Source organism: Microcebus murinus, chromosome 12 (genome assembly GCF_040939455.1).
Source record: "Microcebus murinus isolate Inina chromosome 12, M.murinus_Inina_mat1.0, whole genome shotgun sequence".
Classification (NCBI taxonomy): Eukaryota; Metazoa; Chordata; class Mammalia; order Primates; family Cheirogaleidae; genus Microcebus; species Microcebus murinus.
In genome coordinates this window covers 57,445,674-57,459,717 of record NC_134115.1, presented here as the reverse complement: position 1 = coordinate 57,459,717, position 14,044 = coordinate 57,445,674, and the positions used below count along the sequence as shown (strand labels likewise).

At 39.9% G+C, this 14,044-nt stretch overlaps 1 protein-coding gene across 2 annotated transcripts in view; it reads left to right on the top strand.

Moving 5' to 3' along the window:
* Positions 1–14,044, top strand: part of UBAP2 (ubiquitin associated protein 2) — an 82,288-nt gene that overhangs the window by 8,831 nt on the left and 59,413 nt on the right. For both annotated transcript variants that reach the window (XM_076008805.1, XM_012770151.3), the window contains exons 2-3: positions 3,913–4,052; positions 12,147–12,224. In XM_076008805.1, coding sequence (XP_075864920.1) covers positions 3,945–4,052; positions 12,147–12,224 — 186 coding nt within the window. In that variant the 5' untranslated portion in view covers positions 3,913–3,944. The remainder of the gene's footprint in view (positions 1–3,912; positions 4,053–12,146; positions 12,225–14,044) is intronic.

Here is a 14,044-nt window from a genome sequence, read left to right as displayed (position 1 = left end):
TTGATCAAGTTTGTTTATTCTGCAGGTTTACTTTCTTTATATTACAATTAATTTAGACCATTTTTGCATTTCAATCTAGGAAGCTTTCTGTGGTATTTTGCTGATTTTTGTTTTGAAGAAGTTAAAAAATGGAGCAGCAGTTCTTACCTTTGTTAAAATACATCCTAAATTGACTTTGAATAAGGTGAAGTAAATATGGGTTTTAAAATTTGGTTGGATAGATTGAAATAACCCGGTGCTTCTTCCTGCAGCTCAAGAACCTGAGATATATATGTTTGAGTTTCTACTAGATTATTTTTAGAATCTCTTCCTCGTGCCTGTTTCTATTCTAAGCATTCTCTTGGAACTTGTTCCAGGGTAGTAGAACTCTTGTAGGGTGGAGATGATAGAGTGGGGATGGAACACGAGTGTAAACTGAATTCCTATGATCTGGCAACTGGATACTTGTTGCACAAGCCTTCCTATTTATTACACATAGCAGCTCTGTTTCTAGAATAAGAGGACATAGAATTTCCTCATGACAGTATATGAGTCGAAGGTGTTGATTTTTATAGTTTAGTTTCCATGCCCTAGTCATTTTCACAATTCAGTGGTGGTAACGGTTCTTTTTCTTTTTTTAAAGACATAGGGTCTCTCTGTTGCCCAGGATGGCCTCGAACTCCTGGGGTCAAGCCATCCTCCCGCCTCAGCCTCCTGAGTAGCTGGTGCTACATGTGTGCACCACTGTGCCTGGCTTGGTGGTAACGATTTTTAAGGGTGTTGATTATTTTGATAACTTAAGCTTTTTTACCTTAATTTAAGAATTCACTGTTTTCAGAAGTTTTATGTAAAACTAATATAAGAGATTTGGTTGTTGAATTTTGCATTCTGTTTATATATTTTTTGAGCTCTGTTTTTCCAGAGGATTTTAGTTACTCCTCCCCACCCTCCTTTGTTTATTCTACAAAACTTCAGTTTCTTCTCTGGACATTTTGTTGCCAGAGATGAAACATTAAAATCTTCTTTATGAATAGGAAATCAGCTATTCTGACATTTGTGTTAGTATGGGAGAGCCATAACTGACAGAAAACAGCTAGTCTGAATTTGTTTAATCATTCATTTTTGCATGTTCCAGGACCATTATTGTTATTATTTCTAAAGTTTTTTTTTTAAGGAATATGTTTGCAATTTTTAAGCCAAGGGCTTTTTTTTTTTTTTTTTTTTTTTTTTTAAGACAGAGTCTTGCTTTGTTGTCCAGGCTAGAGTGAGTGCTGTGGCGTCAGCCTAGCTCACAGCAACCTCAGACTCCTGGGCTCAAGCAGTCCTGCTGCCTCAGCCTCCCGAGTGACTGGGACTACAGGCATGCACCACTATGCCTGGCTAATTTTTTCTATGTATATTAGTTGGCCAATAGAAAGAAATTATTCTTTCTATTTTTATAGTAGAGACGGTGTCTCTCGCTCTTGCTCAGGCTGGTTTCGAACTCCTGATTTCGAGCATTCCGCCCGTCTCAGCCTCCCAGAATGCTAGGATTACAGGTGTGAGCCACCGCGCCTGGCCAAGCCAAGGGCCTTTTATAGTAACAATTTATAAATATATAACCCAGAGCAAGTAAACCTTAATTAAAAGACAAAAAGTGTCATTTCTAAATAATACTTTGACATAAAGTAAGCAATGTTCTTTTCATGTTTCACAAAGCAATTATTGTAGTTTAACCATGAAAATGGGACCATTATTTATAGCCTAATTACATACTCATTATGGAATATTTTATGTTAAGAATTGATTAGGCCAGACGTGGTGGCTCATTCCTGTAATCCTAGCACTCTGGGAGGCCGAGGAGGGAAGATCTCTCGAGGTCAGGAGTTTGAGAGCAGCCTGAACAAGAGTGAGACCCCGTATCTACTAAAAAATAGAAATAAATTAGCTGGACAACTAAAAATATATAGAAAATAATTAGCCGGGCATGGTGGCGCGTGCCTGTAGTCCCAGCTACTTGGGAAGCTAAGGCAGAAGGATCGCCTGAGCCCAGGAGTTTGAGGTTGCTGTGAGCTAGGTTGACGCCATGGCACTCTAGCCTGGGCAACACAGTGAGACTCTGTCTCAAGAAAACCAAAAAAAAATTGGAGAACAGTGAACTAGTAAAGTTTTCATAGTTTGAAATATAACAAAGAGTTTATGGTTTTCCTCATTGACAAGTGAGGATTGATGTACATTATACCAAAATAATGTTTGGTTGTAATTTTGAGGCTGTGAAGATTAAAGGTTGTGTTTTGTAAATTAAAAATTCAGTTGTAGCATCCATTCAACTTAGGTTAAGTGTGTTCCTTTTGTACATGCAGATTTTCATCACCAGATGGCACTGCTATAAGGAGAATGTCATTTTGTTAGTGTACTTAGATTATTTTCATAAATGGGGGCACTGAGGAATAAACAATTCAAAAGATGAGTGGGAAAAGTCAGATAATTCAATCAACATAACTGGTAACCTGGAAGTAAACTACCAATGATTTTATTTTTAAAGTTTTACCCTTAGGAGTATGACTCAACCAGGCAGGTTTTGATTGAATGTTTAACTTTAGGCACATAAGGTACAATTACAAAGTATTAGTACTGGAAGTGATTTTAGAAATAATCAAATAGATCTCTTTACATCAGGAAAACAAATATATGTCTTATATTTGTATAATGCTTCATGGTTTATTTATTTATTTTTTTTCAGAGATAGGGTCTTTGTTTTGTTGTTCAGGCTGGAGTGCAGTGGCATGATCATAGCTCACAGTGTAGCCTCTAACTCCTAGGCTCAGGTGATCTGCTGTCTCAGTCTCCTGAGTACTTGAGACTACATGCAGAGGTCACCATGCTGACATAATTTAAAAAATTTTACTTTTGTAAGGCCAGGTGTGGTGGCTCACGCCTATAATCCTAACACTCTGGGAGGCTGAGGCCAGAGGATCTTTTGAGGTCAGGAGTTCAAGACCATCCTGAGCAAGAGAAAGACCCTGTCTCTACTAAAGATAGAAAGAAATTAATTGGCCAACTAAAAATTTATAGAAAAGGCCGGGTGCGTGGCTCACGCCTATAATCCTAGCTCTCTGGGGGGCCGAGGCGGGCGGATTGCTCGAGGTCAGGAGTTTGAAACCAGCCTGAGCAAGAGCGAGACCCCGTCTCTACTATAAATAGAAAGAAATTAATTGGCCAACCAATATATATAGAAAAAATTAGCTGGGCATGGTGGCACATGCCTGTAGTCCCAGCTCCTTGGGAGGCTGAGGCAGTAGGATTGCTTGAGCCCAGGAGTTTGAGGTTGCTGAGAGCCAGGCTGATGCCAAGGCACTCACTCTAGCCTGGGCAACAAAGTGAGACTCTAAAAAAAAACCCTAAAAAACCAAAAAATAGAATTGCTAAAATCATAAACCACAGACTTATTAGATTGCTTTAGTAAATTAGTTTAAAAACCACCAGCAGGCCAAGTGTGGTGGCTCATGCTTCTAATTTCAGCATTTTGGGAGGCTTAAATGGGAGGGTTGCTTGAGCCTAGGAGTTCGAGACCAGCTTGGGCAGCATAGTGAGACCTTGTCTCTACAAAAATTTTTTAAAAAATTAGCCAGATGTGGTGGCATGAGCCTATATATAGTCCTAGCTACTCAGGAGGCCAAGTTGGGAGGATCACTTGAGCCCAGGAGTTCAAGGCTGGAGTGAGTTATGATGGCTCCACTGCACTCCAGCCTGGGCAACACAGTGAGACCCTATTTCTAAAGTAAAAAAAGAGCTATCAGCAAAATTTAAAATCCTAAGGGTCTGCTGCTTGAGAATTTGTATTCCAGAGAGCTTTTGTCTTTTATCTCATGTCCTCTTTTCCCCTGAATTATGTATATGCTTGCCTTATACTATGATTTGGAGATTTTGCTTACCATTCCTATTTTCTTGCAGATTTTGTTTTTTGTACATACGTTATTTTGTATATGCTGTATATGATGACTACAGTGAGTGGAGACCGTTGCCGAGGTGCTCGGGAAAAAACACAGATTTCTGCAACACAAGCAATACAACCACAGAAACAAGTGGTACAGGTAAGTTTTCGTGTAACTCTTGTTTGTATTGTTTAGAATTAAGGAAATGAAAGGGGAGAACACATTATTTAAGATTGTCCTTTGCAGGAAACCTAAAGGTTTTAGACCTTGTGTTTAAAAAGTATGTAGTTAAGAAAGAGGAAAGAAATAAATTTTTTTTTTTTTTTTTTTTGGAGGCAGAGTCTCACTCTGTTGCCCAGGCTAGAGTGAGTGCCGTGGCGTCAGCCTAGCTCACAGCAACCTCAAACTCCATGGCTCAAGTGATCCTCCTGCCTCAGCCTTCTGAGTAACTGGGATTACAGACATGTGCCACCATGCCCAGCTAATTTTTTTCTACATATTTTTAGTTGTCCAGCTTATTTCTTTCTATTTTTAGTAGAGACAGGGTCTTGCTCTTGCTCAGGCCGGTTTCTAACTCCTGACCTTGAGTGATCCTCCTGCCTCGGCCTCCCAGAGTGCTAGAATTACAGGCGTGAGCCATCTCACCTGGCCTGTATAAAGTTTTTAATGTTAAATATCCCCTCCTCAATTTGTATTATTTTAAATGAACTGAGATAATTCAAGTAAAGTGCTAAGCACAGTACCTAGTGCAACATTAAGCATTCTATATGTCATGTATATATATTTAAAAATAAATTTTTTTTCTTATGGCCCAGAGATCTGGCTTTTTATTTTTTTGTGACAGTCTCACTCTGTTGCACAGGCTAGAGTGCCCGGCCCAGAGTGCCCAGCTGGGTATTTGCTTTTTATTAGAATTGGGTTATACATATTTGGTAGAAATACCATAGAAGTGATGATCTGTTCATAATGTATCTTACCATGATGTGTAGGATATGTTTGTCCTGTATACTAATGATCAATTTTATCAATTGGTTAAAGTGTTATTTCTCTAGTGTCTTAGAGATACAAAGTCCAGTTTTTAAAAATATAAAATGGATCGTCATAGTTACTTTTTTTTTTTTTTTTTTGAGACAGTCTCGCTTTGTTGCCCAGGCTAGAGTGAGTGTCATGGCATCAGCCTAGCTCATAGCAACCTCAAACTCCTGGGCTCAAGCAATCCTACTGCCTCGGCCTCCCGAGTAGCTGGGATTACAGGCATGCCCCACCATGCCCGGCTAATTTTTTCTATCTATATTAGTTGTCCAATTAATTTCTTTTTATTTATAGTAGAGATGGGGTCTCGCTCTTGCTCAGGTTGGTTTCAAACTCCTGACCTTGAGCAATCTGCCCGCTTCGGCCTCCCAGAGTGCTAGGATTATAGGTGTGAGCCACCGCACCCGGCCCATCATAGTTAACTTTGCAGGATGTTTGTAAGGAGTTAGAAATTACATGAGGATGTGATCAGGAAATGGTAACCTTTACTCATGCTGTATATTCCACATAAGTTACGATTATGTGATTATAGTATTATTTGAAAGTTATGATATAAAATGTCATGGAAAATGCATGGTTCCTGATCAACTGAAAAATAGGCAAAATTATAGCAAAACTGTTGAACATTGAAGAAAAAAGCCGATTAGCGTATAGTATATAACTTATTAGACTAAGTTAATGTTTATCTTTGGAGCATAAGGATGATTTTTTTTTTTTTTTTTGAGACAGTGTCTCACTCTGTTGCCCAGGCTAGAGTGCCATGGTATCAGCCTAGCTCACAGCAACCTCAAACTCCTGGGCTGAAGCGATCCTCCTGCCTCAGCCTCCTGAGTAGCTGGGACTACAGGCATGCGCCACCACGCCTGGCTAATTTTTCCTGTATACATTAGTTAGCCAATTAATTTCTTTCTATTTATAGTAGAGATGGGGTCTTGCTCTTGCTCAGGCTGGTTTCGAACTCCTGACTTCGGGCAGTCCGCCTGCCTTGGCCTCCCAGAGTGCATAAGGATGATTTTTAAAAATCCCACTTCATTTTCCAAATTTTTTTGGGTGACAGATTTTCAGTAAAAAACATTTGGCTTTATTAGAAAAGTTGTCAGCACATTTTCACTGTGAAAGCAGCTTAGCTCATAAGCTTTGTGAATGGATGAGATACAGAGGAAGAGCTTTGGTAATGATTCTTTTCTTGGCAAGATATTTTTCAACTTGAGAGTTGGCTTGGTGAATGCCACTAATGTTTATCTTAGGGGTGGGTGCACTAATTTATGTTTAACGTACAATTTACCAGTTGATCCTGCTTTTTTTCCTCTTTTTCCCCAAGCTGTACAGATCTCTTCACTTCTTAGAGCTCAGCCTGGTAACTGCCTTATACTCTGATTTATGTTGGAGCTTTGTTTATTGAATATGTATTGAATTGTATTGAATTGTGTATCAGATAAAGTAATTTTTTTGTTGACTAAGATAGGGTATTTTACAAAGGTAAAAATTATTTGACGTCCTGATTAAAAATCATTATATGCTAGTGTTATATCACTGAAGAGAAATGCAGAGTATATAAGTCATGGTACCTAGGCTGAAAAAGCTAAGTGTTTGAATAAATCAATAATTGGCATTTATCTTATTAATTATATGTTACTTATTAATTAATAGTGACTTTACAGTTAGAAATGTATGGGTAAAGCAGTATCACAGTGAAAATATATAAACATGTATAAGCCCCAGACCATCCCTTATAGCAGAGTGCTTTGATTGATTGATTGATTGATTGATTGAAGGCAGGGTCTCATTCTGTTTTTGTAGAAACGGGTGTCTTGGTATGTTGCTCAGGTTGGTTTTGAATTCCTAGCCTCAATGTTCAAACAGTCCTCTTACCTCTGCTGCACAGAGTACTGGGACCACAGGCATGAACTACCACGCCCTGCCGCACCTGGCCAAAATGCTATTATTAATAACTATTCTGGGCCAGGCGCGGTGGCTCACGCCTGTAATCCTAGCACTCTGGGAGGCCGAGGCGGGCGGATTGCTCAAGGTCAGGAGTTCAAAACCAGCCTGAGCAAGAGTGAGACCCCGTCTCTACTATAAATAGAAATTAATTGGCCAACTAATATATATAGAAAAAACTAGCCGGGCATGGTGGCACATGCCTGTAGTCCCAGCTACTCGGGAGGCTGAGGCAGTAGGATCACTTGAACCCAGGAGTTTGAGGTTGCTGTGAGCTAGGCTGATGCCATGGCACTCATTCTAGCCTGGGAAAAGTGAGACACTGTCTCAAAAAAAAAAAAAATAACTATTCTGCTTACATCCTTTAGTGAGTTTCTGTCTACTCATTCATGGCTTTATTTTTGTTAATATTTTAATGGGGTGGGGGGGGTTCTTTGTTTTTGTAAATTGTGTACATTTACATTTCAGGTACAATTCATATTTAAGTATTGCTGCCTTTAGAGCCATCATTTGTTGCTGTTTTCCTCCCTGTCCCATTACTTATTCATACTTTTTTTTTTCAGAAAGATTGCAGCCACAGTCCCTGGCTTTGATCTATCTTGTACTCTGTGACATTTTTACATGAGGTGTTTTCTGTCTGAAATGTCTTGAATCAAGGGCATTCTTGTAGTCCTTGTAATACTTAGGCTGTGAGTGAATGAGTACTCAATTTCACTATCTTGGATTTTTTTTTTTTTTTTGAGACAGAGCCTTGCTCTGTCACTGTGCTATAGTGCCTTGGTGTCAGCCTAGCTCACAGCAACCTCAAATTCCTGGGCTCAAGCAATCTTAAGCCCTTAGCCTCCTTGGTAGCTGGGAGTACAGGCATGTGCTACCACTCCTGGCTAATTTTTTCTATTTTTAGTTGTCTGGCTCATTAATTTTTTTTTTTTTTTGGGACAGAGTCTTACTGTGTTGCCCAGGCTAGAGTGCCATGGCATCAGGCTAGCTCACAGCAACCTCAAACTCTGGGGCTCAGGCGATCCTCATGCCTCAGCCTCCCGAGTAGCTGGGACTACAGGCATGTGCCACTATGCCTGGCTAATTTTTTCTATATAGTTTTAGTTGGCCAATTAATTTCTTTCTATTTATAGTAGAGATGGGGTCTCACTCTTGCTCAGGCTGGTTTCGAACTCCTGACCTCGAGCGATCCACCCACCTTGGCCTCCCAGAGTGCTAGTATTACAGGCGTGATCCACCGTGCCCGGTCAAAATGCATAAACTTTGTAAACCAATCCCCTATGAAAATAGAGAACATTACCCTTGTCTTAGAAATGCTGCTGACATTTGTCTTAAGTTTGTTTTCTTTGTGCAAACATCCTGCCTGCTTTAGAGATCTGGTGCTTCTCTTTATGTACTACTGACTGCTCTCTCCTTGTCAGTCTCTTGCCTCTAAGTCTCATTTTCATCTTTCTGTGCATTTTCCACTTCAGACTCTTTGCATGTATCCTAATGTGAATTTTCTTCTCTCAGCTTCCCAGTACTTGTACATGTTTATTCACTTTCCTCAGTCTTAAAATGTGGAAGGACAGAACCATTTCCCCTTACATTCTTTCCTTCTCAAGGCAACCACACCAGCCTCGACTCTCATTGCTGCCTTCTTAGACTGTTAAATAGCTTCCTCCCTAGTTGGGAGGCAACATGATCGATATATTGGACACTACACTCCTGGTACCGTAGTAGGTCTGGGCCGTTAAAAAGCAGCATAAGCTTGGGTAAAATACACAGGGACACAGCACAGAGTTCAACTGCATTACCTCTAGGATCCTTTCTAGCAATAAAGTAGAAGGAAGCTGTGTTGTGTGATTTTAAACATAGGAAACTTTTGGTATCACAACAATAACAATTCATAGATGAACAAATTCATAATGATTATTTACCAGATTGCTGTTGGCTCTACTCTGTACAACCCTTTTTCATCTGTTTTTCTCAAGATTGCATGCATATTGCAAGAGTATGTTTGGGGGGGGGCATTTTCCCATGTTTATACATGTATATGTATGTATCTTTTATTTTAAAGCCATACAAAATTAGTTAATGTCATATATTCTCCTTTCCTTGTCTGATTGCCCAGGGACTTTGCCTGTCTAGTTTAGTTGACTGTTCAGTGCAGTGTTGAATAGATGTGGCTAAAATAGGCAACATTACTTTGTTCTTGATCTCAGGGGAAAAGCTTTTAGTCCTGTTTCACCAGTATGATGTTAGCTGTGAGGTTTTTGTGTGTGTGTGTGTGAAGGGAATGAGTAGTGAGCAGGAGGTTCAGTTTTTTTTTTCTTTTGTTAAGACAGAGTCTCACTCTGTTGCCTCTGGTAGTACACAGTGGTGTTGTCATGGCTCACTTCAACCTCAAATTTTAAAAAGTATACATCTTTACAGCCTTTGTGCAGAGAATTTTTGAGGAGATGGTATGAAACTCCTTTTAAAATTTGTAGAAGTTTCTTTGACCTAGTCGTTTCATATCTTTGTATTTATTTTAAGGAGGCTATCATGGAGCTATATGAATGGATCTCTGTAGTATTTATACAGTAATAAAAATTTGTAAAGTAATGTGTAGCACCTGTGCAGTAGATTGTTAGGTAGCCATTAACTCTGATGTAGATATTCACAGTAAGTTGTGTGTGTGAGAGAATGTGACCCTAGTTAGTAGTATTTTAAGTATTCTTTTTTTTTTTTTTTTGAGACAGAGTCTCACTTTTGTTGCCCAGGCTAGAGTGAGTGCTGTGGCGTCAGCCTAGCTCACAGCAACCTCTGACTCCTGGGCTCAAGCGATCCTCCTGCCTCAGCCTCCCGAGTAGCTGGGACTACAGGCATGCATCACCATGCCCGGCTAATTTTTTTGTATATATACTTTTAGTTGGTCAATTAATTTCTTATTTTTAGTAGAGACGGGGTCTCGCTCAGGCTGGTTTCGAACTCCCGACCTCGAGCAATCCGCCCGCCTCAGCCTCCCAGAGTGCTAGGATTACAGGCGTGAGCCACCGCGCCCAAGTATTCTTTTTTTGATAAAAGAGAAAGATATACAAGTGCGAAATAAATAGGTTTGGTACTAGATGGTGAATTCATGGATTACTTTTTATAATTTTTTTGTGCTTGATGTGTAAAAATGTTGTAATTTTAGAAGATGTAATATTAATAGTAGGAAGCGGATGAATATCAGTGGTGCTTGCACTGGAGCATGGCTGCATAAGTCTGCTAGGTAATTAGTAATGTATATTTTTTAGGTTTCTGACTCCAGGAGCAGAAGGTATACATAGGTATTAGGGAAAATGGGCAAATTGCTCCTGTAGACTTAGAGCAACAGGGGCATCAAAGTTCTAATTTCCTTCATTCTATGAAAATTGATTATGTGAATTGAATTGGAGTTATCTTGTCATACCCAGGTAACTTAGAATTAGGAGACCAGGGGGGAAGTGCCTGCCCAGGGATTATATTACAAGCCAGCTGCCGAAATGCTATAACCTAAAAACCAGTTTTACCTGGTAGCTGCCCTGACTCTAATACTAATTTTACCTACTGCCTTCACATACTAATTAGAGCCTGTCAGCTTCCCCCAACCAAGTTCCCAAGTACTAATGAGTTTTCTTCCAAAACAGTACCTAACATTTCTCTTTCTAATAACATTCCTAACCTTCTCTTTGTTTATCAAACATATTAGAGGTGACCCTGACCTGTATGTATGTCTTGGATTGCAATCCTACTTCTTGTTTATTTTTCCCAGATAAAAGCCTTTTTACTTAGAGATTTCTCTCTCTCTCTCTCTCTCTTTTTTTTTTTTTACTTATTATTTACTCCAAAACCAGATGTATATTGTGCAAGTTCCATCTTTTAAGAGCTCATCTTGCTCTTTGGTTTCCATTTTGCATTCTTATGTTATCATGTCACTCATTCTTTTGTCTGTTGCACTGGGACTTTTCTGGTTTTTTTTTTTTTTTTTTTTGAGACAGAGTCTCGCTTTGTTGCCCAGCCTAGAGTGAGTGCCGTGGCGTCAGCCTAGCTCACAGCAACCTCAAACTCCTGGGCTCAAGCCATCCTTCTGCCTCAGCCTAAGTAGCTGGGACTACAGGCATGCACCACCATGCCCGGCTAATTTTTTCTATATATATTAGTTGGCCAATTAATTTCTTTCTATTTATAGCAGAGACGGGGTCTCACTCTTGCTCAGGCTGGTTTTGAACTCCTGACCTCGAGCAATCTGCCTGCCTCGGCCTCCCAGAGTGCTAGGATTATAGGCCTGAGCCACCGCGCCCGGCCAGAAGAGTACCTTCTTAAGAGTACCTTCTTAAGAGTACCTTCTTAAAAAAAATTTTCTAATTTATTTAGTTTTTTTGAGATAGGGTCTTATTCTGTTGTCCAGGCTGGAGTGTAGTGGCATCATCATAACTCACAGCAACCTCAAACTCTTGGGCTCAAATGATTCTCTTGCCTCAGCCTCCTGAGTAGCTGGGACTACAAGCATGTACCACGGTGCCTGGCTAATTTTTGTATTTTTTTTAGAGAACGGGGTCTTGCTCTATTGCTCAGGTGGGTCTCAAGCTCCTGGCCTCAAGCAATCCTCTGGTTTTGGCCTCCCCAGATTGCTAGGATTACAGGCGTGAACCGCCATGCCCGGTGTGATGTTGTTTTTTTTTAAAATATTTTTGAATGAAAATAGTAACTGGAAAAGAGTTTTCTGCATAGGGTGACTAACAGTGTTTGAAAGTTTCTTGGTTTTTAATTAAAAGTCTTTAAAAATTGTAGTTTAAGGAGGAGTAGTTTAAAGTATCTTAAAAATAGTTAAAAACATTTTTTATTTAGCTAAATTCATCCTCTTCAGCTGACGAGAATACCTTTTTAGAGTTGACAGCAGAGCTTTTTTGCTTTTTTGACACTGGCTCTGGTTCCAAGCCTATGTCTGGAGAGTTGTTTCTGTTGCTTCTTGTTCTAATACTTTCTCTTGTGCTGATTTTCCCCAAAGGGCCAGAGGAAAGAAAATTCAAACAAACCACTTGGCCAGTTAAGATGAATAAGAACTTTAGGTCACTTGGTCAAAGCAGTGGGTCCTTTTTGCTTATTTTATGCTTATTTTTCCTAGGAACAGATTCTATATAGTTCAGAGGCCTAAATTCAAGATCCTTCTGTTTTTCTGGTTAATCAGTATTTCTATTACCATAGTGCTATACTACTAAGGAGCTTTATCTGTTTGTACCCTAACTTAATATTTTTGGTGCTCAAATCTTTAATAATTATGTGTGTGCTTTACAGGCAACAGCTGAACAGATGCGTCTCGCTCAAGTGATCTTTGATAAGAATGATTCAGATTTTGAAACTAAAGTTAAACAGGTATGTTTCTGACGAAGGATATCATTTTTGTAATCTATTCTTAGGCTTAAAAAGATAATTTCAGGCCGGGCGTGGTGGCTCATGCCTGTAATCCTAGCACTTTGGGAGGCCGAGGCGGGCGGATTGCTCAAGGTCAGGAGTTCGAAACCAGCCTGAGTGAGACCCCGTCTCTACAAAAAAAAAAAATAGAAATAAATTAATTGACCAACTAAAAATATATATACAAAAAATTAGCCGGGCATGGTGGCACATGCCTGTAGTCCCAGCTACTCGGGAGGCTGAGACAGTAGGATCGCTGAGCCCCGGAGATTAAGGTTGCTGTGAGCCAGGCTGATGCCACGGCACTCACTCTAGCCTGGGCAACAAAGTGAGACTCTGTCTCAAAAAAAAAAAAAAAAAAGATAATTTCAGTAGAGATTTCAGTTTTAAAGTAAGCCTGTAGCTTATTCTCCACTCATCTATATATTGGATTTTGGACTTGTGATTAAGTACCTTGGTTGGTGGGCAGCTGTGAAGGGATTGAATATTTTCATCCTCTTGGCCGTAGATGCTTTCTGAGTTACCAATGTTTACATGCGAACATTGGGCTAGATATTTTTGAAGCTACCCTGACATTTTTTATAACTGTATAGAAAGTATATTTAATATTTTGTGTGTTCTCAGGAAATTTGGTTTCATGTTATGGAAAAGCTGAATTGCCTTTTCAAACATGGGTGTGATTCCAAACTTTAGTTGGGAAAGTATAAAGTTAAATTTTTAGGGCAATGTCTTCATTTGAAATTTTAATGAGAGGTGTTTGATAATCTTAATTTCAAACCCTACTTTAGTGTCGTCTTTTCCCATCAGAGTTCTAGAAAGCAAACTGTAATCCTTTCATCAGTGCCAAATATTCTAACCCTTTGTAGATGTCTTCCATGAATTATTCCTTGCAGTAAATTTTCCACAGTGTACTTTTTTTTTTTTGAGACAGAGTCTCACTCTGTTGCCCAGGCTAGAGTGAGTGCCCGTGGCATCAGCCTAGCTCACAGCAACCTCAAACTCCTGGGCTCAAGCAATCCTGCTGCCTCAGCCTCCCGAGTAGCTGGGACTACAGGCATGCGCCACCATGCCCAGCTAATTTTTTTGATATCTATTAGTTGGCCAATTAATTTCTTTCTATTTATAGTAGAGACGGGGTCTTGCTCTTGCTCAGGCTGGTTTTGAACTCCTGACCTCGAGCAATCTACCCGCCTCGGCCTCCCAGAGTGCTAGTATTACAGGCGTGAGCCACCTCGCCCAGCCCACTGGGTAAATTTTGATGTAGACTGTGCTTCTTAACGATTGTATGTGGCAGGCATTCAGTTATTACAGATAATTGATAGCTAAAGACTGAAGCACTGGAAAGCTGTAGAGTATGTGGAAGTTTTGCTGCTTGATAAAATGAAAAGATGAAAACAGGGAGGCTGAATGGTGTAAAGAGCTGTGATTTTGAGATCAGGGCACTTGGGTTCTAAATAGGCTGTGGTATTAGTTTTGTAACCATAGATGAATCACTTGAAATATCGGGGTCAAGCGGTTTGAAACTTTAGCTAGTACGTATTAAAGTACTTAAATGTAGTTCACAATATATATTTACAAAATAGGCTGGGGACCATGGCTCTTGCCTATAATCCTAGCATTCTGGGAGGCTGGGGCAGGAGGATAGCTTGAGGCCAGGAGTTCGAGACCAGCCTGAGCAAAAGCAAGATACCACTTCTGGAAAAAAATAGAAAAATTAGCTGTGCATGGTGGTTCTCGCCTGTAGTCCCAGCTACTCAGGAGTCCAAGGTAGAAGGATCACT